At 38.3% G+C, this 27,511-nt stretch overlaps 1 protein-coding gene across 1 annotated transcript in view; it reads right to left on the reverse strand.

The window, feature by feature from the left end:
- Window positions 1-1,898: 1,898 nt before the first annotated feature.
- LOC117301104 (relaxin receptor 1-like) overlaps window positions 1,899-27,511 on the reverse strand; it is a 98,957-nt gene continuing 73,344 nt past the window's right edge. Inside the window, exons 10-18 of the mRNA XM_033784990.1 lie at window positions 27,258-27,329; window positions 24,135-24,206; window positions 23,301-23,372; window positions 16,727-16,798; window positions 13,096-13,167; window positions 9,839-9,910; window positions 8,439-8,510; window positions 6,466-6,537; window positions 1,899-4,260 (exon numbers count right to left, since the gene is read on the reverse strand). Coding sequence (XP_033640881.1) covers window positions 3,036-4,260; window positions 6,466-6,537; window positions 8,439-8,510; window positions 9,839-9,910; window positions 13,096-13,167; window positions 16,727-16,798; window positions 23,301-23,372; window positions 24,135-24,206; window positions 27,258-27,329 — 1,801 coding nt within the window. The 3' untranslated portion in view covers window positions 1,899-3,035. The remainder of the gene's footprint in view (window positions 4,261-6,465; window positions 6,538-8,438; window positions 8,511-9,838; window positions 9,911-13,095; window positions 13,168-16,726; window positions 16,799-23,300; window positions 23,373-24,134; window positions 24,207-27,257; window positions 27,330-27,511) is intronic.

Genomic DNA, 27,511 nt, shown 5'->3' on the forward strand with positions numbered 1-27,511 from the left:
ATTACCGATACTTTCCACTGCCTTTAATAATGAGCTCCACACTGTTTTCTCCTTTTCTAATAACAACCCCATCTCGTCGAACTCGAACCCATTACGTTCTGAAAAAAAAGTTTAGTCTTGTTGCAAGAGGTTTTGTTCACACTATCACTCAACTATCACAATCCTCTGCTCGCTCCCTCCTCGCCATGTACATCACTATCGTCTTGCAACAAGGCTACATTTTTCAGAACAAGGTTTGGCAATGAGATCACTCTATTTTCCACTTGTGTACAAGAATAATATATTCATAAGTGTTCAAGAAATTTGTGTTAAGCACGCCGATTTTGTTTCTTCTTTCAAAGTTACATCGGCGTGGTGGTTTATAAGCATCGAACAAAACCACAAACTATTCATGTAAATGTACGACTTTTGTCATTCCGCGAAAATATTGCGTCTTTCTCAAAATTGCAGAAATTATGAATAATTATTTCCGAAAATAAAATACGTGATTATTTGAGTTTTGGCGCACATACTTTGAAGCCACCGTACGTTTGCCGTAGAGTAGCATAAAATGAGTAAATTGCACATGATATAAACTTTTATGTTAAACGATGTTTTTCAATATTAATACACTTTAGTTTTATAATAAATAACATGCTGCACATAATTGCAATATATATTTATATATACTAAAATACAGCATCTTACAATCCCTACACAATTGATTTAAGTAACACTTTAATACGAATGAAAAAAGGAAACATGCGACTTTTATGTAATGATTTACGAGTAAAATTATTATGTTGGACTACTTTGTCTACATTACATGTATTTCGAAAATGCTTCTTGATCGCTGCATTAGATTCAAGTTGAACATCATTGGGCGGGTAGTTTCACTCACAATGAAATCCATTCAGTAAAAATCTTTTCTGTGTTTTCTTTTATATAGGTTTTCTCGGTCAATTTCGGCAAATGAGCAGCCAATTTAACCACCAGAATATTTTATTTCGCGCGAAATCGAATGCTACTGAAAAGGGTCATTCGATTTCGTTTTATGATTAGTCAAATGTAATGTTGCGTCATTCGATTAAACAAAATAATCATTCAATTTAGCAATTAATCAAAGCAGCATTCAAATTCGCAGACGCTTCTTGAGGCGTGTGTGTCACGAAAAAGAATGACGCTATGCTATAAAATTGGACAGAGCTAAAGGAATTTGACTCGACTCAAAACGAAATTGATTGGCCGAATTCTGAGTTTGATACGCAGTAACAACTGGAGATGCAAAACAGCTTTAATTCGAACGCATGAAAATGAAATTGACTGCTCATTTGCCGAATTTGACCGAGCAAACCTATACAACATTTTTTTTTCTTCTTCATGTACTGGTCTTTCAGTGTTTTCAGAAGCACATGCTGTCTTTCTGCTATGCTTTTTGTTATTTTGTGTGTACAGCGCTGTGGTACAGGCTTTCCCCTGTTAATTAGAGCGCTTTATAAATACCTTGTGTTATTATTATTTACTGGATGAAGTGTGTATTGTCGTCTAGTACCCGAGTCAACATCTCTTGATGTGTGCAATATTATATAATCCCATACATTAAAGGCAGTGGACACTATTGGTAATTGTCAAAGACTAGCCTTCACAGTTGTGTATCTCAACATATTCATACAATAACAAACCTGTGAAAATTTGAACTCAACTGGTCATCAAACTTGCGAGATAATAATGTAAGAAAAAAAAACACCCCTGTCACATGAAGTTGTGTGCGTTTAGATGGTTGATTTCAAGACCTCATGTTTTAAATCTGAGGTCTCGAAATCAAATTCGTGGAAAATTACTTCTTTCTCGAACACTATGTCACTTCAGAGGGAGCCGTTTCTCACAATGTTTTAGACCATCAGCCTCTCCCCATTACTCATCACCAAGAAAGGTTCTATGCTAATATTTTTTTTGAGTAATTACCAATAATGTCCACTGCCTATAAACTAATGCTTCTATGGGAGAACCTGGCTGTTGCCAGTTTGTTGCGAGTTCCCTTGACATGAAAACAATCTACACAAAAAAAAACAGACAAATCAATAAACAGACACACACATAAACAACCATTAAAAAAAAAAAAAAAAATGGTCTTTGTATAGTGTCACACTCCCCGCTTGTTCTGACCGAAAGAGGGCGGTGTTTAATATTAATGACTGGTTATGTTTTAATGTCTCTTAAACTCTTGTCTAAACTATGATATGACATGTTTACAAGAGAGCCAGAGAGCCGTAGGTGCCATCAGGCGCAATTTACATACACATCGCAGATCAATGAAAAATACATTATAGGAGGAGAACGCACTGTAAAGTTTGTATGCATTTGTGATATAAAGATTTGTTTGGATGGTTTTATACTATTAAACCCAACAAACGTCTGTGAACGAGGATTCGCCACCCACCCCCTCCGATGAGAAAAAAAGCAAGAGCAAGAATAAAGTCAAGGTGCTGCAGTGTTTCCAAATCACAGGCGGCTGTTTACAGTCAAGTTGCTGCGACATTGCAATAAAACAGACGGCTGATTCCAGTCAAGCTGCTGCAATATTTCAATAAAACAGACGGCTGTGTCCTGTCGATGTGCTGCAGTATTTCCATATAACAGACGGCTGTTTCCAGTCAAAAGAGCCAATAATAACTGTTTGCTCCTCCCGATTGGTTCCTAACAAGTGGATCACCATCCCATGTGACGTTCAACGACATTGACCTCTAGTTACTTCATGAACTTGACGTCACTGAGTACAATGGCGTCCACGTGTAGATGTTCAGAGGAGGTTGTAAGCTTGCCAAAACAATGCTCCGTGCGAACGTCACGATCTGCGGTGAATTTGTAACGTTTTCCCGTCGGTTTACGTCTTTGATGACGTCTACAAAGTCCATTGGGACCGCGCATCGCTTGAGAGCCTCTGCAGTTTGGTCTATGCTTGCGTCTACAGTTTACAGGCTTTGATGGGGCTTCGTTTGGTTTGTCTTTCATTGTCGAATAGAAGATAACTGCAGCAACGACCTACACTTCCATTGCTAAGAAGACCCCTGTGTTATACCTACGGTATCTGTTTCCATGACGTTATTACGGTCGTGCTCGCGTCCTCCCGGCGACGAATAGTTCATACGAATACACTGCGTGTATCCCGCACCCTTCTTCTTACGCTTGGACCACATTTCCGAGATGGTGTAGAGGTAGGGATTGAGGGAGGAGTTGATGGGTAGGATAAAGACCACAGTCCAGGCGTATAGTTCATCAGGCACGGTGATGGTCCCGCTTTGGGTGAGAATGCCCATGATTATGATGGGCATCCAGCAGCAGAAGTCCGTACCGACAACCAGAGCCATACGGGTGGCAAGCTTGACCTCCCGGGAGAAGCTCGCACTCCGTTGGGACTTGGCCCCGGAGGAGGTGCCGTTGCAGGGCTTCCTGGCCATGGTGCCGCGCTGGGCGACGCTTCGCGACGAACGCCGCACTATGACGAAGATCGCCACGTAGCAGATTAGCACAACGACGAAGCAGAAGAAGTTGAGCCCGATATAGAGAAAGACGGAGAAGCCCCATGCGGGCTTGGTGCTGGGCACGACGACCTCGTAGACGTACGTTCCCGTCTTACGGGAATAGATCCACGTAGAGGAGCCATTGACCGGGCTGGTGATAAGAGGCAGGCCGACACAAACGTCCGACAGACCATAGAAGGACGGCGATGAACCCGCCATGATTGTCCCGGTCAAGCTCAAAGCGAACGCAATGATCCACGCCACGGCGATGTAAACGCGCACGGAGCGTATCTCCAGCTTGAAACGGCTGAAGGGGAATGCAATACTCACAAATCTATCCAGACTGATTAGCATGACAAGAAAGACGCTTGCCTCAGCTGAGAGCATGGACAATAGACCTATTGTCTTACACCAGCCACCGGATCGCCACCTCTCGGAGTGCAGAAAATAGTTCCCGCTGAAGTACGAGTCTGCAACTCCTATACCGATCATGTACAAACCCATCATGGCGTCTGAGATAGCGAGGTGGGTGATGAGGAAACCCTGGACGGTTACGTCGCGTCGACGTTTCTTCGTGGCCCGTTTGCCGATGACGAAGATATTGCCAAAGATGGCGCTGATGCCGAGCAGCCATATTGCGATCCTCAGGACGTAGTTTGGCATGAGACGCTCGCAGGACGAGAAGGACTTACTCGGACCGATACATGATGCATTCCACGCAGGGTCGAGTAGACAACATAGACGGTAGTCACTCGTTGAGCTGCATATCAAATACAAATGTGGGAACGTATATATTTAGGTGGAAAGTGTTATACACAAGACATTTAAAAGATACCTTAGAATACGCAAGACAATACATTACATACCCTGAGACTACTCAAGACATGTTTTAATACAGATACCCTTGGAATACAAATTACGGTTGTTTATCAGAGCGAGGGCGCCCCATTGAATTTATTTTGAATAAAGAACCAGTGGGGACGTGTTTTGTTACACAACCAATGTTTCAAACAATGAGATAACGAAATAACATTATAGGTTTTCTTGGTCAAATTCGACAAAATGAGCAACCAATTTCATATTCATGCGTTCGAATTAAAGCTGTTTTGCCTTTCCAGTTACTGTGTTTCAAATTCAGATTTCGGCCATTCAATTTCGTTTTGAGGCATTCAAGTTTCTTTAGCACTCTGTTAAATTTAGCGTTTCGTCTATCTTTTTCGTGAAACACACGCCTCAAAAAAGCGTCTGCGAATTTAAATGCTGCTTCGATGAATTAATAAATTGATCTATTATTTTGTTAAATTGAATGACGCAACCCTACATTTGACTAACCGTAAAACGAAATCGAATGACCCTTTTCAGTAGCATTCGATTTCGTGCGAAATAGACTAGCTTGGTGGTTAAATTGGCTGCTCATTTACCGAAATTGACCGAGAAAACCTATGTTATCGACTAGTTAATTGTTCCATTTTCATGTCAATACAATCAAACAGAAAAATGTTCAGTTGTATGAGAAACTTCATTCAGCCTGTTCCGCTGTGTGAACGCAACCTAATATCATTGTTTACAATCCCTGGGGGTCTTTAGTTTGAGTTTAGTTTTATTAGACTTTACACTGGCATAACAATATAAATATACATATCGATACATATTTATAGAAACAAAGAAGCAAAGTAGCTAACAAAAATACCAAGCCAGTGAGTGGCGAGGAGAAACGGGTGACCAGCACCTCTACAAAGCCGTCCTGCCACAATTAGAGTGTCCCCTGAAACCCACACCACAGTTAAAAACCACCCATCCCATTGTGGAAGTGTTATGCCCGAGCGGTTAGGAGCACTGAATTCAAACTCTGGTGTTTCTGATCAGCAGAGTGTGGGTTCGAATCCCCAGCCGTGACACTTGTGTCCTTAAGCAAGACACTTCACCATTGCTTCGTCCTTCGGATGGGACGTTAAGCCGTTGGTCCCATGTGTTATGTAACGCATGTAAAAGAACCCAGTGCACTTATCGAATAGAGAAGGGGTTCGCCCCGGTGGTCCTTGTCCGATCGGCAGCAAATTGCGCCACAGCACCTTGTAAAACATTGTAGGTGCTATCAGAATTAGGTCTCATAATTCAAACGTAGTCCCACATCTTGCAGGAAATACTGTATGTTACAGCGCCAGGAGCGTCACTGAGTGACGGACATGTGCGCTATATAAGAAGCCACAATTATTATTATTATGAAAAAAATAGGGAAAAAAGGGGGTGGGGCGCTTGAAGGCGGGACTGACAATTGCAGACGACAACAAGAGCAATGACAATGCGACACCCAAGTGCAAACGTCATCAGCTAAAAAGTCGGATTCCAATTTGTCCCTGTAAAATTGAGACTGGTAATTACACTCATTAGCCTCATGATATAATGTAGTGTTGTTTCTAAAAAGCAACCACAGATTTTGTTGTATAAAATAATATCCTTCAGACCCATCAGAAGAGAACAAAATCCGTTAAAGCCATTATACACTTTCGGCACAGAAAAAAAAAAAGGGTTGACAGATTTACAAATAACTTACAAGGTGTACAGAAGGTAATGGTGAAAGACTTCTCTTGAAATATTATTCCATGAAATGCTATACTTTTCGAGAAAACATTAAAACAATTATCAATTCTCGTTGTCGAGAATTACGGATTTATTTTAAGCGCATGTTTAAACGCACGGCGAAACGTGCGGAAACAAGGTAAGGTTTTCCCCGTTATTTTCTCCCGACTCCGATGACCGATTGAGCCTAAATTTCCACAGGTCTGTTATTTTTTATATAAGTTGTGGTACATGAAGTGTGGGCTTTTGGACAATACTGTTAACCGAAAGTGTCCAATGGCTTTTAATCAAGAAGATGGAAAATCATTTCGCAAACTTGTGACTGATGACTAAGTGTATGAATCGTGTTATGTAAAACAACTATCAACACAGGGATTATACTTACATTGAAGACAGGTTGTTAATTCCATTTAGCATTCCCTGGCTTGGGGATTTCAGCTTAGCTTGAAGAATATTCCTAACAAAAGAGGAGCATAACACAAACAATCAGATTAACAGAAGACAGAATAGACACAATGAAATAATATAAGTTTCGGTTCCACACAAATCCAACGTTTGACGTGCGACAAATGACCCCGTAGGCCTACGTTAGGGACATACTTATTAAAGTTGCATGGTCAGATTTTCAACGACAGATTTTATTTAATAAATGTAATTTTTTAAGCCGCGTCGGAATTGACTGCTTGCGCACAGTGACTATGGCCGATTTGCTGACAGGCTCCACTCTTTGAAAATCCGTCACCAAGGGACATGTTTGATTGACAACATCCCTGCGATACTTTCTCATCTTTTCAGGTTTTAAGGGTTTATTAAAAACCTTTGTTGAACGTGTTTTCGTCTATTTCTCACCCCCTCTCGCTCTCTTTTCGTTTCACGTGTATTGTTCAGTTTTCAGCATGCTAGAAGTAAGCTTAGCTTTTGTTGAACAATTATCGTGTCAAAATCATGAAAAATGCGCTATATGCACCAGAGACTTGCATAAAACGGAGCCGCATCGTCTAAAGCATTTTCACCTGTTGCACTAGAGGTGTGTAGTACAGTAAATCATTATAGGTTACTCATACCACAAAATACGAGTAATGGGGAGAGGTTGATAGTATAACACATTGTGAGAAACAGCTCCCTCTGAAGTGACGTAGTTTTCGAGAAAAGAGGTAATTCTCCACGAATTTGATTTTGAGACATTATAATTTAAGGTCTCGAAATCAAGTATGTGAAAGCACACAACTTCGTGTGAAAAGTTTTGTTTTCTTTCTTTCATTAATATCTCGCAACTTCGACGACCGATTGAGCTAAAACGTTCACATGATTGTTTGTTATTTGATGCATATGTTGAGATGCAGCAAGTGAGAAGACTGGTCTTTGACAATTACCAATAGTATCCAGTGTATTTAAGTATTAACAAAAATGTGCAACAAACCTTCTTTCCAGCGAAAATATAAGCATACCCGCGGTTTCGATCGTCTATTTTTCCTTTAAAAGCCACGTACGAACTAAGTTCACTTTCAAATAAAAAGGACAAATTAATGATATAGGCTTTCTCGGTCAATTTCGGCAAACGATCAGCCAATTTAACCACCAAGCTATTCTATTTCGCGCAAAATCGAAGGCTACCGTATTGGGTAATTCGATTTCGTTTCATGATTAGTCAAATGTAATGTTGCGTCATTCGATTTAACAAAATAATCTTTCAATTTAACAAGTCATCAAAGCAGCATTCAAATTCGCAGACGCTTCTATGAGGTGTGTGTGTCACGAACAAAATAATGTCGATACGCTAAATTGAACAGAGTGCTAAAGGAATTTGACTCGACTCAAAACGAAATTGAATGGCCGAATTCTGAATTTGAAACGCAGTAACAATTTGAGAGGCAAAACAGCTTTAAAGGCAGTGGACACTATTAGTATTTACTCAAAATAATTATCAGCATAAAACCTCACTTGGTAGCAAGTAATGGGGAGAGGTTGATGGTATAAAACATTGTGAGAAACAGCTCCCTTTGAAGTGAAGTCTAGTTTTCAAGAAAGAAGTATTTTTTCACTAATTTGATTTCGAGACCTCAGATTTAGAATTTGAGGTCTCCAAATCAAGCATCTGAAAGCACACATCTTCGTGTGACAATTTTTTTTCTTTCTTTTTTTCATCTTTTATAATTATCTCGCAACTCCGACGACCAATCGGGCTCAAATTTTCACAGGTTTGTTATTGTATGCATAGGTTGAGATACACAAAGTGAGAAGACTGGTCTTTGACAATTACCAATAGTGTCCAGTGTCTTTAAAAGCCACGTACATAAACTAAGTTCACTTTCAAATAAAAAAGGATGAATTAATAATAGTAAGGAAACTATGACTCACAGAGTTAGAAGATTGGGGAGTCCTTGGAACGAACGAGGCTCTATGTGCTCCAAGGGAACGTATGCCATCTGCCTAAATTAATTGATTAATATAGAAAACTGATTAACATTTATCAATCCAATTAATCATAACAATTGGCGTCGTCAAACGTAGTTACCACTGCAATGGAATTGTGTAGTTGTATGCCTCTTTTTTTTTTCAAGATGTACAGTCAACAATGTCTTAATCCAGGAAAACAAGACACGCTGAATCGTCACCACTTTTTAAAAAAACTCCCAGGTCTCGGATGTTCTGACAAAGTTCTGGGTCAATGTCACCTGGATCATTTACCGGGATCAGCAGCCGATTTCATGAAACGCTATAGGATTAATCCTATCTCGAGTTAGGACGAGTAACTCTTCTGAACTTGGGATGGGTTCAATGCGTCCTAACGTCTTCGCATACGGAACTTGACTCGCCCTAAGTCCTAAGATTAATTCTAAGTTAAAAGGGTTCCAATGCGTCGTAGCGTCTATGGATACGGAACTCAACTCGTCCTAAGTCCTAAGATTAATCCAAAGTCAGGAAGAGTTTGGTGAAATCGACGGCAGTATCCCCTTGAACCCAGGTTATTTCTGACCCGGGAGGTTTTAAATAGTGTGAATCCGTAATAACTGCATCTTTCAGTTCATTCCGAATGTACTAATTTCTCTTTAAAAAAACGTTTTGTAGTTAAATTTCGGGGACTTTTTGAACGCTCAGCAGATTTACTAAGTAAAGCCATTGCTATCGGCAATGTGTGCATGCTCAGAAGTACAATACAAATGTACCTGGTAAACATGCTGCCATTTAAAGTTCCAAAGTCTTTCCTTGTAAACAAAAACATAATAAACAGTAAACAACAACAAACAAACAATCGAGCAAACAAAAACCCAAAACAACCAAACAAATACACGAACACCCCGACAATCAAACAAACACAAAAAAAAAACCAACAAACAACCAAACATACACCTTTTTTATTTAGAATTGTTATTACTGTATCTTTTTTGTTGTGATGTAGGGTACAAACAAACAAACAAACAAACAAACAAACAAACAAACAAACAAACAAACAAACAAGCAAGCAAGCAAGCAAGCAAGCAAGCAAGCAAGCAAGCAAGCAAGCCAGCAAGCAAGCAAGCAAGCAAGCAAGCAAGCAAGCAAGCAAGCAAGCAAGCAAGCAAGCAATACAACAATAAAACAATAAAACAAACACACAAATAAACAAACCAACAAACAACCAAACATACACCTTTTTTATTTAGAATTGTTGTCACTGTATCTTTTTTGTTGTGATGTAGGGTATAAAGAACATAGCGCCCTCTGTTGCTAGGACCTTTCTTCTTTAAAAAAAAATTACGATAAAATATTGTACTTACAAGATTTGTAGGTTGGGCATTCCAGAAAACGTACCTGCCCTCAGCTCAGAAAAACTGTTGTTCCCTAAATCTCTGTAAACAAAAAGAGGAAAATAAATCGTTTTATTTGTATAAGTAAGATTAAAACAGTGAATCTTTAGGGAGGATAGGCCCTTTACATCTGGAAATACTTTTTGTCCGGCTGTTAATAATTTAAAGCATCTATGAGAAATAATATAACAAATATGTGGTTTAAGAGAGGTGAGATTTCCAAAACATTAAAAATTGCAATCTGAGAAACGTTGTTGTGTTTTTCGGAATCAATGTACCTCAAAACAATACATAAATAGTGTGGATATAATATAAATCAATATTTTTTTTTTTTTTTTTTTAATTAATTTCTGCAGAACCTCAGAAGAGAATGCAATTTCAAGATGTAAATAAACAGTTGTTTTTCGGATCAGACCAAACAACGCGATGTCCAGTTGGTTCTTGGCTACAGTGTAAGTGTAATTTGATTTGATTTGATTTGATTTGATTTCATTTCCAAGCAGCTCAATGAAGTTGGACCAAGCGTAGGTACCGGTCAACGCGCGCTTGTTTTAGTAGGAACTGGTTGAGAGTTCATTGTTCCACGTCCAGAGCAACAATCAGACAGTCAGATTATGTCCAAGACGGCCGTGCCCCTTTAAGCTCGCAAAGCATTATTTAAACACACAACAAAAATTTTTTAGAGTGTGTGTGTGTGAAATTGTGATGTTCGCTTGGGCAGTCAACTTGGAGTATACACATCTGTTGTGTTGCAGCCCTACGGTTTGTTTGCATTCAGCTGCCACTAATATAACAAATATTGATCCTCGTTATAGGACACATAATATCCCAGCCAGGGGAGGATAGCTTCATCCTCCTCGCTACCCTGTTTTCTTATTAGATGGTGGTAAACCTCTCCTTAAAGAGGGGTCATCGATAGTTGGAATGAGACACTAAACGAAATCTGACATGTTGTCTTAAGAAATGTAGTATTGAACAAGCAGTGCTTAGGAAATGTCATACTTCAGCTGCTTGAGCGAGGGATGTTTTAAGGGAATTACAATTGGGGTTATTTGTGCTTTTATACGCGTGTTTGTTTATCATTTAAAGACCGTGGACACTATTGGTAATTGTCAAAGACTAGCCTTGACAGTTGGTGTTTCTCTACATATGCATAAAATAACAAACCTGTGAAAATTTGAGCTCAATCGGTCATCGAACTTGCGAGATAATAATGAAAGAAGAAAACACCCTTGTCACACGAAGTTAGTTGCGTTTAGATGGTTGATTTCGATACCTCAAATTCTAAACTTGAGGTCTCGAAATCAAATTCCTGGAAAATTACTTCTTTCTGGAAAACTAAGTCACTTTAGAGGGAGCGGTTTCTCACAATGTTTTATACTATCAACCTCTCCCCATTACTTGTCACAAAGTAAGGTTTTATGCTAATAATTATTTTGAGTAATTACCAATAGTGTCCACTGCCTTTAAAAGTATTTTTTTATTTGGGGATGTTTATATTTGAACAATTTTCAGATTCAAATTTGTACAGTCACTTCAAAAAATAAAGCCACAAATCTCATGGTTTTAAAAACCTAGAAACACTTCTGCCGTTGACGGTGTGTGTCAAAATGGCAGCACTTTGACGTCATGTGTGGGAGTTTTCTTTGTTATACAAACTGGAGCTCCCACGTAGACCTAAGATGTAACATGTCTGGTGACGTATATAAACAAGAGGGTTTTTCGCGAATCTTTAGTCTCAACGCTCAAATTGAACTCGATTTCCGTTCTGACTGAAAACGTTTGAATTGCCTTTCTGTGGCTGTTTTCGTTCAAGTAGGTCCTTCAAAAGTTTTAAACGTCATGATAAATCATGTCATATAACGAAACGTTAAAATTGTTTGGTAACACCATGAGTGTCTACTTGCCAGGTAGAGTTTGTTATTTAAAGGGACGGTACACGTTTTGTAATTACTCAAAACAAATATTTACCTTAAAACTGACTTGGTAACAAGCATTGTAGAGCTGTTGATAGTATAAAACATTGTGGGAAACGACTCCCTCTGAAGTAACGTAGTTTTTGAGAAAGAGGTAATTTCTAACTAAAAGAATAAAATACTTCTAGCTAGAAGTCTTTTACACTTATCTTAAAGCACACAATTTCGTCCAACAAGGGTGTTTTTTCTTTCATCATTTTCTTCCAACTTCGATGAACAATCGAGCCCAAATTTTCACAGGCTTGTTATTTTATGGGATACACCAAGTGAGAAGAATGGTCTTTGACAATTACCACACGTGTACCTTCCCTTTAACGAATTGTTTTACTATATATCTTATAACTGCGGAGTACATTTTATCGCATTGAATAGCAACCTGGCAAGTAGTAGATGCACACATGGTGTTACCGCAAACCAGATATTAATTGATACCTCTCCAGGCAACGCCTCAAATCATATATTTAAGGACATCCTAAAGGGTCTAGGTACTTTTGTAGGAAAACAAAAATGTCCACAGATTTACAATAAACTTACACAGTTTGGAGATAATGATAGCAGAAAGCTTCCCTGAAAATATTACATGTAATTGCCGAGGTGCTGTAGTTTTTTAGAAATGAGTAAAACAATATCATGAAAATAATTTTCGTCTCAGTGATCATGTGACGAAAATTATTCTAGCATGTAAACACGTATTTCCATGACATTGTTTTACTCATTTCTAAAAAGCTACAGCACCTCAGCAACTAAAGTACGCTTTCTACTATCATTATCTTCAAACGGTGTAATTTAATGTAAATCTGACGACTTTGTGTTACAAAAATTACCCACATCCTTTTAACGGGCATCTGCGGAAACAGTGATTGTACATACGGTTTAATTGGTCGTGTGGTGAGGACATTGCTAAAAATGTTACCAAGTCATTCTAAAAAAACTTTAAAAAGGCATATTATTCATTATGACCCTTGGCTACAAATACCCTGTAGACGGTTGGTGTAATTTGATATCAGTGCCAGAACAAGCCCAAAATAAAGCCATGCTGTTTTAGTGTACGTTATACCTGAATATTAGTAAACAACCGTAAAAGGCCTCGAAATCAAGGAAAATGTATCCTTTTAAGTTGTCGTTGTAATAATAATACCAAACTTATATAGCACCCTAATCGTGCTAGAAATTGTGTGAAGAAAAAAAATAACATATTGTGGGTGTGGGGGGGGGGGGGGGGTTGCAATATTGCAAATGTTTCTGACTCACAGATATACAATGTTGTCTAGCCCATTAAAGGCACCTGGTTCGATTTCTGTGATATTGTTGTTCACAAGGTTCCTGTCATGAAATGAGGAAAAAAAAACAAGAAAAGAACTGTCAAAATGACATTTTAAGAGATAAAATTATACCTAAACATCAACAACGCGTCCACTTAAAACTAAGTCCTGTTTAATTAAAACACATTTGAAACAAAGGTTAAGCTTTCGCAAGTAATTTTGAATACAATTTAAACTATAAACGCCATGTTGACATACAACAGTAGCAAAAACCTTCTTCGGGGAGAACATTTTCTGAAAGAGGGTACATATTTGTAGGCTTTATGCATAGGTTTGTTGAAAAACAAATATTATTCAAACGAAGTAGTAGCTACACCCTCCGAGAATCAGAAATAATACTTTTGTGAACATACAACATGATTTCCCCCGATCCAAAACGGTTGTCTAATTCTCAAATGGGTTTCCAAGTGCATGGCTGTTAATATTATGCATTAAAGAAAAACAAATTTAAAGGTTTCTCCGGGCCAAATAATATGTAGGTGCACTAAGGCCAAGTAAAATAAGAAATATGTTTAGCGTCCCCGTCCGCTTCTTTTTTTAGAGGCCGCCTCCTCCGTTTTTGTTATAGTTTTTTTTTAAATGATTTTTGTTTGTTTGTTAAAGGAAAAAAAGGATGTATTTTAACCGTCTCATCAAGAAAATACTTTACACAAATGGTTCGGGCAGTCATTAAATAAAAAGGGTCCTCTTCCTTTTTTCTTCAAATATTGAAAATAAAAAATAAAAAGCCCCTCCTCCTGCCTTTTTTTTTTAACCCAGACGCGAAACATTTTTTTTACACGGCCTAATTGCATGTATGCACAGTGTCTTATTCTGAGTGCGGGCATAGTTTCGTAAACGCTTTGGTATACACCTGGGTTTTTTTCGGAACCAGTTTCATGTCTACTCGCAACCAGCTGCAACACACGAAGTATTGATCCTCATTATTTTACTTCCAGCAGGCATCATAAAATATGTCCCCACCCCCTCCCATGTCTGGTTCAGGGTGGTCGTTAACATCTTAAAAAAAAAAAAAAAAGGATTGCTCGTCCACAGTGTTAAATTCTCAGTAAAATGTGGAATGACATTTCAATAGCATCAATAGTTTGGAATGAGAAACTGAGCAAGTCTAGGAAATTTCCCTTCTTAAAGGAAGGTGTTAACGTCTTAAGTAGGCATTACGCGCAAAGTTTGAGAACCGGAAAAGAAGTGTTTTGGTGTTGGGGCAATTTTAGAAAGAACAATCAAGAAAAAACAAAACCATGTCCACAATAACAAACAAAAACCTATGCGGTGAGACAAGCGAAAGTGCAAGCTGACAAACCACATGACCTCGGACCAATCATAACACATATGGAAGCTTACTGTACGTCACTGCAGGCTTATCCAATGAAATCACTGGGCTTGAATCTAGGACAGTGGAATGTCTGCCGCGATTTCACAAAACTCTTCCTAACTAAAGACCAATCTTAGGACTTTAGGACGAGTCCCCACCCTGCACTGTAGCATGCAGACCTTAAGATTAATCCTGAGTTATAGGACGAGTTACTCGTCCTAACTCGAGATAAGACGAGTCCTAACTCTTTGTGAAATCGACCCATGTATCACACCCGAGTAACATGCCTGTGATGTTTTTTTTCCACAGGACTCGGGAAAGTACTGAGTATACAGTGCTAACACACATCGGTGTATGGGTAAAAACCAAAATTAATATCCTTTATCCCCGATGCAAACATTAGCATCCCATTCTATTATTTCGCTGCACCCGCTGCCAAAACAAAGGATTCGAACTGCCTCTAGCTACCGGGCAATCTCGGTAGTCTAGTTGGTAAGACACTGCTCTAGAATTGCAAGGGTCGTGGGTTCGAATCCCACCCGAGTAACATGCCTGTGATGTTTTTCACAGGACTCGGGAAAGTACTGAGTACACAGTGTGCTAACATACATCGGTGTATGGGTAAAAACCAAAATTAATATTCTGTATCCTTGCTGATAAAGACAGTGGACCGTTGTTACCGGTAGAGAAAGGAGTAGAGAATTTACCCTACGATGGGTGACACGTATTCTACGGAGTTATGGGTAGGCCTATATGATTGTGTGCTTCAGGCGAGTGTTCCTCTCATGACACTCAGTCGCGACTGCATTTCCTAGGGGACACAGTAATAGGCTACGCTACAACCAATGGGGGCATTTTCGAAATCATGCCTTTAGATGCGTTCAGTACATTTCAATTCGTGCGCTTTTGATGCTCTCAGTTTGGTGGATGGAGCTGATGGAGCCTTTATTTCGAAAACGTTTGTTTCCAAATTGGACAGATTTTTTTTCTTCTCTTCTCTGATGTTGAAATTGTTTACCCTCGGGAAAAATCTGTCTCGAGGGACGCAATTTCCTGACACAAAACACGCTAAGTACGACGGTAAGGCGACGGGATTTTGTCCCCTAATAGTACAAGCATGAATTGTATTCGGGAAGCAATCAGCGTATGTCATAAAAATGATATTGGCTGGAGGGCCATCATAGACCTACCCTTTGAAACAAATACATACAGGTATAATATCATACAGTGACAGCCATTTTAGCAAACGGCCCTCTGGCTGTATACATCTTTATAGATGACAGTTTGTATACAACCATCCGGACGTCCCCCCCCCCCCCCCCCCCAAACGACACTGTAATGATTTGGTAAAAGAGCAGGCCAATTTCATTATGACGTAATTTTGACGAAAAGAGCCAATTTTGACGGAAAGGGAAAACAAAATTGCAATGTCATTTTGGGGGAAAAAATCGCGGGTGCGCTATTAGTGGTGGTGCCGCTGTGGTGTACCAGTGCCCAGTTTTGTGTACAAAGACACGAGGAAATCGTTTCCCTTTTCTCTTTGTATGGGAATCGCATGTCTTCCCCGACAATCTATGCAATTTCCCCGTATGGCTGCATGATGTACTACATTCCTGCTAAATATTCAAAATTAAGCAGAGAGGGAAATACTTAAATTCTGACAAAATACCTTTTGACGATGTAACGCCTTTTAGCGATAATTATGCAGTTTCCGCGTCTATTACACCTTCTCACCTAAGACAAGCACCGTTTTCAAGATAATTCGGTTTCTTTTAAGTTGCAAACCTTTGCGATCAGTGATCTACATTGGTATATCATTGTGTCCTGTTAAGAAAATTGTCTAAGTCGTTGAGGAAAACATCTAAATTCCATAAAGAGTTAAATGAACATGATAATTGCTCGTGTCTTTGTGCACAAAAATAGGCACAGGTATATACCGCAGCAGTGGCGCGCGGTGCCCAACACGTTTGCGTACAATTTAAACATGACTGCCCCTGTCCAACTTTAATCATTGTGTATTATGTATTGACAAAAAAATGTTTAATAAATAATATAAACAATAAATAAGTTGTGAAAATAAATTACTAAATAGTGTATAAATAAATAACTAAAGGTAATACAAAATTTGAAAGTTCGAGAAATTTTCCCAAATGTTTCCCTTATCTGCCCACTGGTATGTTTTCTCTCACGTTAATGAGGTCGTCACTAAACTGAATTGTGACTTTTACAGCCCAAATATGCTTACATAGATTCCAGAGAGTGCAGTCCCTTAAAGACGCCAGGTTGAAGCGTTGATATTGAGTTCTTAACGATAACCCTGTAAATAAAACAAAGAACTCATACTATAGTTATTATAGCCAAATTGCGGAAATACCACCCTTTCCTCATTATACTGCGTGCACTGTAAAAAATAAACGTGAAATTTACGGCACTTTACCTGGCACCCTAGCTGCCAGGTAAAGTGCCGTAAATTTTACAGTGGACATTTTTGTAAATTGTGCCTTAAATGAGTAGTTTGCAAATTTTATATCGTAAAGTTTACGGCACTTTACCTGGCAGCTAGGGTGCCAGGGGTGGATTTCACAAAGAGTTAGGACTAGTCTTATCTCGAGTTAGGACCAGTTACTCATCCTAACTTAGGACTATCAATGCAATTTGTATATCTCCTAGGACTAGTCCTAAGTTAGGACTGGTCCGAACTCTTTGTGAAATCGACCCCTGCCTGGTAAAGTGCCGTTAATTTCACTCTTTTTCAGTATGGTAACGTCAGGTCAAGGTATTGTCGTGTTTTTGTCATTGAGTAACACAATTAAAGACACTGGACACTATCGGTAATTGAAATAAAAAAAACACGTTGTCACACGAAGTTGTGTGCTTTCACATGCTTGATTTCGAGACCTCAAATTCTAAATCTGAGGTCTCGAAATCAAATTCGTGGAAAAATTACTTTTTTCTCGAAAACTACGTTTCTTCAGAGGGAGCCGTTTCTCACAATGTTTTATACCATCAACCTCTCCCCATTACTCGTTACAAAGTAAGGTTTTATGCTGATAATTATTTTGAGTAATTCCCAATACTGTCCACTGCCTTTGACCACAGGTTATTCAACCCACTTCAGTTCAAGCTGGAAGGGGTAAACCACCAATGAGTGGAATACACAGTCGCCATTTTACCACACGATTGGTCAGTTACCTTTTTTTCCGTGGTCAAATTAAACTCTATTTCGTTACATTCGTCCTCTCAATTCTTGTTGACGTCTCCCAATTCAAAAGGGGACCAGGAAAAAAAATGAAAACAAATCATGATCCCTTGTTGTTGTGGATACTTTGTCCCAATGGGGTGTCAGAGACTGCCACGCCCACACACGAGGGCTGGATTGACAATGCACTTTTAAATGAAAGAGGTAAGACACGAGGGAGGAACGAGATATCAGAAGAAGACGTAGTATGGAAAATAAGAGCTTAATTAAGTTAATTTTTATTTTGGATCAAGGGACACGAGAGTATATATTATAGTTCTCACACAGCACCAAAGTCCGGGGAGAAATCAAGCAGTATGCCCCCCAAATTCCCGCGAGTCACACAAACGTTCCTCTTTTCCATAAAAGCACATTTTAATTTGATTAAGTTAAAAGTTGTGGCCGAACAACTTGTCAAAAAAAAATACTGATGTTTTTACGATAAAAAGTGAAACGACACAACGGTCATTGACACTGGATTGACGATCGTTGCTAGATTGAAAGAACAATGTCTGTCTAGATTGGATGTTTCCAAATCTGGTTATTATTGCCTAGGTTAGTTAGTTCCGATTTGTGGGGTTTTAGGTTTTGTTTCAACTTTCGTTTAGTTATGAGGTTAGTATGGGATAAACGTCGATTTTTAGTTTATAGTTTCAATTTAAAGGCCGACAATTTTCAATTTAACTAAAACGGTAACGATCACGACGCATAGGAGAACGCATTCCATGGTTGAATTGCTCTACGCAGAAAACGCACACGCCATTCAACCAATAGATTGCGTTCTCTTTGCGTCGTGATCGTTATCGTTTTCGTTATCGTTTTCGTTATCGCTGCAGTGTGACTCGGCCTTTAGGGCAGTGGACACTATTGGGAATTACTCAAAATAATTCTTGGCATAAAACGTTACTTGGTAACGAGTAATAGGGAGCGGTTGATAGTATGAAACATTGTGAGAAACGGCTCCCTCTGAAGTAATGTAGTTTTCGAGAAAGAAGTGATTTTCCACGAATTTGATTTTGAGACCTCAAGTTTGGTATTTTGAGGTCTCGAAATCAAGCACCTGAAAGCACACAACTTCGTGTGACAAGGGTGTTTTATTCTTTCATTATTATCTCGCAACTCCGGTGACCAATTGAGCTCAAATTTTCACAGGTTTGCTATTTTATGCATATGTTGAGATACACCAAGTGAGACCACTGGTCTTTGACAATTACCAATAGTGTACCTTCCCTTTTAACAACTCATTGGTCCGTTCCGGTTACTCATTAGGCACTGAACCGGTTTTCAACTCATATCTTTATTATTTATCTTTTTATTTATAGTTTTTGTATATGATATATGTTTGTCATTTGCTTTGATTTTAAAACACGGCTTTAGGTCGGACACAAACATTGTTTGGACAAGACTTTCTTTCTGATTAATTGTCACGGTATTGACTGCGTATGGTTACATTTTCTCCATGTTTATTATGAATCTGAATGAGAACAATTTAGGCGGCAAAGCATCATATTGGAAACATTAAACCAACATGAGCAATCATGTTAGGATGAGTACAATTATTGGGAATGTCCCCCCTGCGAGTTGTATTTCTTAATTCCTAAAAGATAAATTGTCTCTGGGCAGTTGGTTTTCACATTGAAATTTGATTGCCTTTTTATTTCTACTTTGATCACATCCAGACTGAACAAGTACGTAACAGTCATACATGTGCATCACATCTTAAAGGCACAAAGACCTTCCTAACTTAAAAATAATCTTAGGACTTAGGATGAGTTTTCATCCTGCACTGTAGCACGAAGACATTAAGATTACTTCTAAGTTAGGCAGAGTAACTCGTCCTAACTCGAGATAAGACGAGTCCTAACTCTTTGTGAAAATGATCCCTGTACACTATCGGTAACTACTTAAAATTATTGTTAGCATGAAAATGTACTTTGTAACGAGCAAAATAGAGCTGTTGGTAGTATAACACATTGTGAGTAACAACTCTCTCTCTCTCTCTCTCTGAAGTAATGTAGTTTTTTAATTAAACTCGAGACATCAGCCGAGGTCTCGAATTCAGTTAAAGCACCTGAAAGCACACACTTATTTTCTCGCAACTTCGACGACCGATTGAGTTTCCACAGGTTTGTTATTTTATGCATCTGTTGAGATTAGAGAAGACTGGTCTTCGACAGCAACCAAATGTGTCCAATTTGCCTTTCAAGGCAGTGGACACTATTGGTAGTTACTCAAAATAATTATTAGCATAAAACCTTTTGTTGGTGAGAGTAATGGGGAGAGGTTGTTGGTATAAAACATTGTGAGAAACGGCTCCCTCTGAAGTGCCACAGTTTTCGAGAAAGAAGTCATTTTCAACGAATTTGATTTCGAGACCTCAGATTTAGAACTTGAGGTCTCGAAATCAACCATCTAAACGCACACAACTTCGTGTGACTAGGGTGTTTTCTTCTTTCATTATTATCTCGCAACTTTGATGACCGATTGAGCTCAAATTTTCACAGGTTTGCTATTTTATGAATATGTTGAGATACAACAAGTGAGAATACTGGTCTTTGACAATTACCGATAGTGTCCAGAGTCTTTAAAGTCACCTGGAAGTGGTATTTTTTTCAAAATAAAGCTGTTGTCACTAATATATGTGTTTTGATGAGTGGAATGTGAATAAACAGTTAACTAAGGTTTTAAAAAATCAGTTCTTATGTCATTTACAAATTTAAGAGTAGACCCCGACCCGAGAGGGCGCTGTTCGTAACGTCAATCGAGGCAGACTTTGCCTGTAATGCGTAGAGTAAACACAATTGCAAAGTACATGTACGCACCAAATCGTGAGTTTGTACGTTTCAAAAAAAAAATAGTTTGTTTTTTTCCGGCAATGCCGACCGGGTGTATTGCTGCTGAACGCAGAAAAACACTTTTTGAAATGTACCAACTCACGACTTGGACGTACATGTACTTTGCACGTGTGTTTACTATACGCATTGCAGGCAAAGTCTGCTTCGATTGACGTCACAAAAGGGGTAGGCGGAGTCAGCCATCCAAACAACTTTATATATATTTTTTAAACATATAAATCGTGACAAACAATTACTAAAAAAAATTGTTTTATCGTTCGTAAGCATATACTCTTATGTTTGAAAGAAAAAAAAATTATATTTCCAGGTGACTTTAAGTATTATAGTATAACAGCATGTTATACGTGGTATTTTACGAATTAATAGAGAACATTTCCAGTCATCAACGCATCAGCGAAATTTGGCTATTGATTACTGTTCTTCTATTTTTATTGCCACTGTGGCTGCTGCTGTTTTTGTTGGTGTTGCCTTTTGAACGATTCTCTGAATCGTTTTTTTTTATTTATAGTTGACTCTTTTCTTAGTCTTTACATTAAAAACAAAACATGCAGTAAATTTCGCCTGTATAAAAGATTCAAACGTTCCTATAAATAATCTATCATGCTCCGATTTACATTGTTTGCTTTTCCCCCTAATCGTTTCTGTTTCCCAGCAAATGCTCTGTCAATGCATATCCCTGTATAGCTCATCTTTAAAGGAACACGTTGCCTTGGATCGGACGAGTTGGTATATAAAAAGCGTTTCAACCGTTTGTTATAAAATGCATATGATTGGAAAGATGTTTTAAAAGTAGAATACAATGATCCACATAAATTTGCCTCGACATTGCGTGGTTTTCCTTTTAGTACCTTGCGAACTAACTCAGTCGGCCATTTATGGGAGTAAACAAATTGACTCCCATAAATGGCCGACCGTGTTAGTCGACGAGGCATGTTTGTATTGATCATTGTATTTTACTTTTACAACATCTTTCTAACAAACGGTTACAAACGCTTTTCAAAGACCAATTCGACCGATCTAAGGCAACGTGTTCCTTTAAGTTACAATGCTTAGCATATCTCTTGATCCAACTGTCCGTGTGTTTTTGTTCGTTATTTTTTTGATTCTGTTATATCCCAAATCAAATGGCATCTTGCCACTAGCCAATACTTCCAGAATACGTCTCTTTTTACAAACATAATTTGTGCTTCTTAATTTGATATTTGTGTTATGCCCCCTACGTTTTGTTGGATAACTCCATTTACTTCTGCATGTATTGTTTTCTGTTTGATTTACCTTTTCTATTTGGTGTGCTAATACATGTGAATTTAATTTGCACAAAGTGGAAATTCATCTCACTACAAGCCTAGCCTTCAAGAAAACAGCTGTCGCTTCTTACATCTTGTTGGATAACTCCATTTACTTCTGCATGTATATCTCTCTGTTTGATTTACCTTTGCTAATACATGTGAGTTTTATTTTCACATAGTAGAAATTCATCTCGCTACAAACCTCTAAGGTTTCAAGAAGATACATCTGCACGAACATCATTTGTCGCTTCTTGCATCTTGTTGGGTAACTTCTTTTACTTCTAAATGTATATTTTTCTGTCTGACTTACGATATCACTTGTTGTGCTAATACATGTGAGTTTGAATTGCGTAGTATAATACATCGGTGCTCATGTTTGAGTGGAAACGTTAGAAGGTGGTTTAAGTGGACACGCCATGCAGAAGGGGATGTTTAATCCGTTAAAGTTGAGATCGGGTTCACCACCTGTACAGTGACTTAACCAATGAAGGGCATGGGCGGTAACCCCCCCCCCCTTCCCCCCCCCCCGCTCAGAATTCCCACCTCCCCAAATGAGATTGAAAATGCACAAATGAATGTTTCGATACATATAAAAGTCCCTTCCCCCTTAATGTCAGGAATTGTATTTTAGCTGGTGTCTTTTTCTGGTAGTAAAGTCTGTCCGGAGCCAATAAGGCTCAGAAGGCCGGTGTTTAGCCCCGGTTTCATTGGCATCAAACAACTAAGAATCATTTATGTTCTTTCATAATGCTATTCGGTATCAGAGGAAGTGTTGTGGAAGTGCCGTGGCCGAGGAGGTTAAGAGCACCGAATTCAAACTCTGGTGTTTGTGATAAGCAGAGTATGGGTTCGAATCCCCAGCCGTGACACTTGTGTCCTTAAGCAAGATACTTAACCATTGCTTCGTCCTTCGGATGGGACGTAAAGCCGTTGGTCCCACGTGTTGTGTAAACGCATGTAAACTAACCCAGGGCACTTATCGAAAAGAGAAGGGGTCCGCCCCGGTGTTCCTGGCTGTGGCTGCTGTATGCGCCGTAGCACCTTGTCAACCGTTATAAGGTGCTAAATAATTGGGTCTCAGAATTCATCACTGCAACTTTCTGAAAGTTTGTATATACTCAGCGCCTTACAGAAAGCACGAAAATTTGCTTACCGCTAAGCAGCGCCATGAATTGGGCCCTGGTCAGTGATCGGTCCTATATAAGCATACGTTGTTGTGCTTATTAGCTAGCTCATGTGCCTAAAACCAAAAGTTCTGTAGATTTGGGCCCTTGCAGGAGATTGTTATGTGTTCCCTCTGCTGTGCATGCGGTGTCCTCATCACATGTATCAGCACTTGAGAGGGGGCAACAATCTCATCGTTGAACAGTTGTCGTGGCCATCAATAAAAGAGCAGTGCTCGGACTGTAGTGCTCATAAAACGAAAGTGATACTTACAAGTGAGTGAGCGACGTTAATTCCTGAAACGTACCGGCGTAAATTAGCTCCAAATTGTTGCCCGATAACTGACTGTGAACAAAGATAGAACATGTCGTGAAAATCAGCACAATTTTCATCAAAGGTGTTAACACGCAGCTATTATGACACTATGACCCCCTTTTGACAGTCGGAACCCACCAACAAATCTCCCAGGTCACAAGTGCCATTACAAATGAGGCTATAGTAGTCTTCTATTATAAGTTTTTTTTTTGGTCAAACTGTTCGCGAATTTAAGCGTAAGACAACCCTGCGATAATAATTTACCTATCCTTTTTTTTTATGAGTCAGGAAAACCCACCGACAAAACAAAATCGTAGAAGTGCCACATAACACAATATTTGAAGACGCAATTATACATTCTTCTGATCGCCTTTTTTTAGTTTTATTACTGTAACAAAAATAACGGGTCTATGTACTTCTTGTAGAACAAAAAACACAATGTCCACATATTTACACTAAACTTACACAGTTTGAAAATAATGATAGCATAAAGCTTCCCTGAAAATAATTATACTTGCTGAAGTGCTAAGTAAAACAATGTCATGAAAATAATTTTCGTCTCAGTGATCATGAGACGAAAATTATTTTAGCATTTAAAAACGTATTTCATGACAATGTTTTACTCATTTTCTCAAACACTGCAGCACCTCAGCAAGTAATATTTCAATGGAAGCTTTCTACTGTCATTATCTTCAAACGGGGTCAGTTTAATGTAAATAATATGTGGAAATTGTAATGTGTGTACCCAAATTATTTAAAGCAAAAGAAAGAAAGAATGAAAAACAAACTTACAGGGAGATAAGTGATGTCAGGTCTTGGAACGCTCCTTGTTCTATATACCGGAGTGGTATATCAGCTATAATCCTGTTAAGGGAAACAGAGAATTGGACAACAAATGAATCGAGTGACGAAGGAGAACACAAAGAATCAAAATAAAGAATCCAATATCCACCACAAGGGCTTAAAATATTGCAAGTTTCTTCCAAACCTTTATATTTGTGTTGTTGTAACACCCTTATAATGTTTAGTGTAATTCTTTGCATGGTTATATGTGACAACACCCATGTCGGCAATGTTAAAACCCTGGTTTTTGCAGTCACCCCCCCCCCCTTTTTCTGAAAAACACCCCCTTTTTTAGGTGGCAGGGCTGGTGTTACTTGGTTAATCTTAGTTTGTAATAAGACCCAATGTACACATAGAATAAGTAACCTGTGAAGCTTTAAAGCAATCGCACAACATTGGTAAACAGTATTATCCTAAGGCCAACACTTCGTGTGTCACAACTTTTATATAAAATAACAAAACTGTGAAAATTTAGGCTCAATCTGTCATCCGTGTCGGGAGAAAATAATAACGGGAAAACCTACCGTTGTTTCCGCACGTTTCATCGTGTCATGACACGTGTTTAAAATCAATCCGTAATGCTCGTTACTGATTGTTCAAAAAGTTTCTCAAAAAGTAAAGCGTTTCCACAAATAATATTTCAAGGGAAGTCTTTCACCGTTACCTTCTGTAAACCCTGTAAGTTATTTGTAAACCTCAAACTTTCTGTTCAGAAAGTGTCCAAAAGCTCACTCGGTCTTCGGAGTCACGAGAACTTACAAGAAATCCCCGTAATACGGTTTCGCTGATTTCATTTTCAAACGAAACATATTCTATAGTTTTTTATGCATTTAAGTATTTCAAGGTAAGTTTCCTACCACGATCATCTTTAAACAGTGTAAATGATGTGTAAATCTGTGAATATTTAATATGTCTAATTTGCAATGCAGCTGCGCGCTCCCTTTAAAGCCAGAGTAGAAACAATATTTTTAATTTTTTTTTTATTTTTTATATATCAGCGTCAATCTGTCTGGAACTTAATTCCTGTTCATGTTTGATTGATTACTAAAGTCTAAATTTGTCAGAACTATGACAAGACAAGGTTCTTCTTTCGTTTCCTGCCTCCATCAACGATTGACATTGTCAATAGTGCGCTGCCCGAACAGAAGGATCTCTTACAACTTTGACAGGTGGGATGTTGATATAGAGAGAGAGTACATTCATTTTCATCCTGCAGTTTTTCAATATAAGCGATCCAACGTTTTAGTGACATTGGTAACAAACTGATGCTTACGTCTGTTGAGGTATTTTGCGCACACGCTCTCAGACGTGTTTATTTCTATTTCGTCGATCGAAATACACAATGGTAAAATCAAAATGCTATTTTTCTTGAGGGATTTGTGAAAGTGTTCCATAATTAATTAGATTATCTTGAGGAGTGGCATGTTGTAAACTTTGTAGGTAAGCCGAGGGGATTTCTGATTAGAACGTTGTATTATGTTTTATTAAAATAAACAAATTGAAATGCAAATGCTTTTCTTCTTTCTTGACTCTGATGAAATTAAAAATTAGTTCTCTGGACGATTGTCACTGTTATGAGCATTGGAGAAAGGCCAAGTGGTTTTCTGATCGGAACTTGTGCATTTTTTTATTTTTATTTGTTCAATTGAAATAAACAACTGTTATGCATTTGCTTTTTTTTATCTTGGATCTGATGACAGTATCGCAGAAATTGGATTTGGGGATGGTTGTCATGTTAACATTTCAGGCAATTTAAGGGTTTTTCTGATTGGCCCTGTACTGACACTTTAGTTTCGGCAAATAAAATAAACAACTGTAAATGCAAGGTTTGTTTTCTTGACTTTGATGACAGTATTCGATAATTTAGTTTTCTTCAGGACTGACACTGTTATGAAAGTTGTAAGCAAGCCAAGGGACTCTCTAATTTGAACTGTAACTTTTTCAATTTTGGTTTCGGTAATCGAAATAAACAATTAGTGTTTTCTTGATCTGATGACTGTATTCGAGAAATTAGGTTTTGTGATGATTGCAATGTTATGGGCATGCAAGGCGAGTCAAGGGCTCTCTGATCGGAATTCGTACACTTTTTACTTTTGATTTCGGATATTGAATCAAACAACTTTTAGCGCACTTTTCTTGACTCGGGTGACAGTATTTTAGAAAAAAAAAAAAACGTTTTCTGACTGATTTTTTTCCTGATCGTTGGGGAATTTTTCGTTTGGGACTTATTAACTTACATGTCGACAATGAAAATAGCAAATTCCAAAGTTCGTTTATTGACTCGGATGTTAGTATTTCAGACAAATAGTTTTCTCGACAATCTGTACTGTTAAGAACGATGCAGACTTGCCAGTAAGTTTTCCGTTTGGAAGTTACCTCATCTCCTTTTTTTATTTTTATTTTTTTTTTATTATAGAATTACCTTTAAATTATTGCATTTTAACTCACTTTTAGAGTTATAAAATAATAGCTTAAAGGATTTGGGTACTTGTTGTTACACAAAACACAATGTCCACAGATTTACATTAAACATACACCATTTGAAGATAATGATAGTAGAAAGCGTACCTTAAAATATTAGTTGCTGAGGTGCTGTAGTTTTTGAGAAATGAGTAAAACAATGTCATGAAAATACGTTTTTACATGCTAAAATAATGTTCGTCACATGATCACTGAGACGAAAATTATTTTCATGACATTGTTTTACTCATTTCTCAAAAACTACAACACTTCAGCAACTAATATTTTAGGGAAGCTTTCTACTATCATTATCTTCCAACGGTGTAAGTTTAGTGTAAATCTGTAGACATTGTGTTTTTTTGTCCTACAAAAAGTACATACACCCTTTACTGTTGGATGTCAAGTTGTACTTAAGAGGCGTTGTGTGATAACACGACCAAACTATAATAATAATGGCATTGTCATAAATATATAGGTATAAATATTTTTCCTTTTTAATACTGTGCAATTTCTATTTCATAGCGCTGCTAATCGTAAGCACACGACACGAAAAAAGCATGCTAACCTTCCGATGCTTACCGCACGAAGATTAATGACGTCATATTTACTTACAGTTGAGTAAGCTGCGACAAACCTCTGAAGGTCCCACGACGAAGCGAAGTCATACTGTTTTCCAAAATATTCCTGGAAAAACAAAAGAACTAATGTAAAACAAAAATACATACATGACGTCACAATGCAAATCCACGCTAAACACGCAATATGGCCGCCCATTTTTGTCTGCTAACCTGTGAAATACGGTAAGGCTTAAGCACATTTTTCTGCTACAGTAAGCACGCAAATTTGCTTACCGTTAAGCACCGCTA

The sequence above is a fragment of the Asterias rubens genome, chromosome 16 (assembly GCF_902459465.1).
Source record: "Asterias rubens chromosome 16, eAstRub1.3, whole genome shotgun sequence".
NCBI classification, from domain to species: domain Eukaryota; kingdom Metazoa; phylum Echinodermata; class Asteroidea; order Forcipulatida; family Asteriidae; genus Asterias; species Asterias rubens.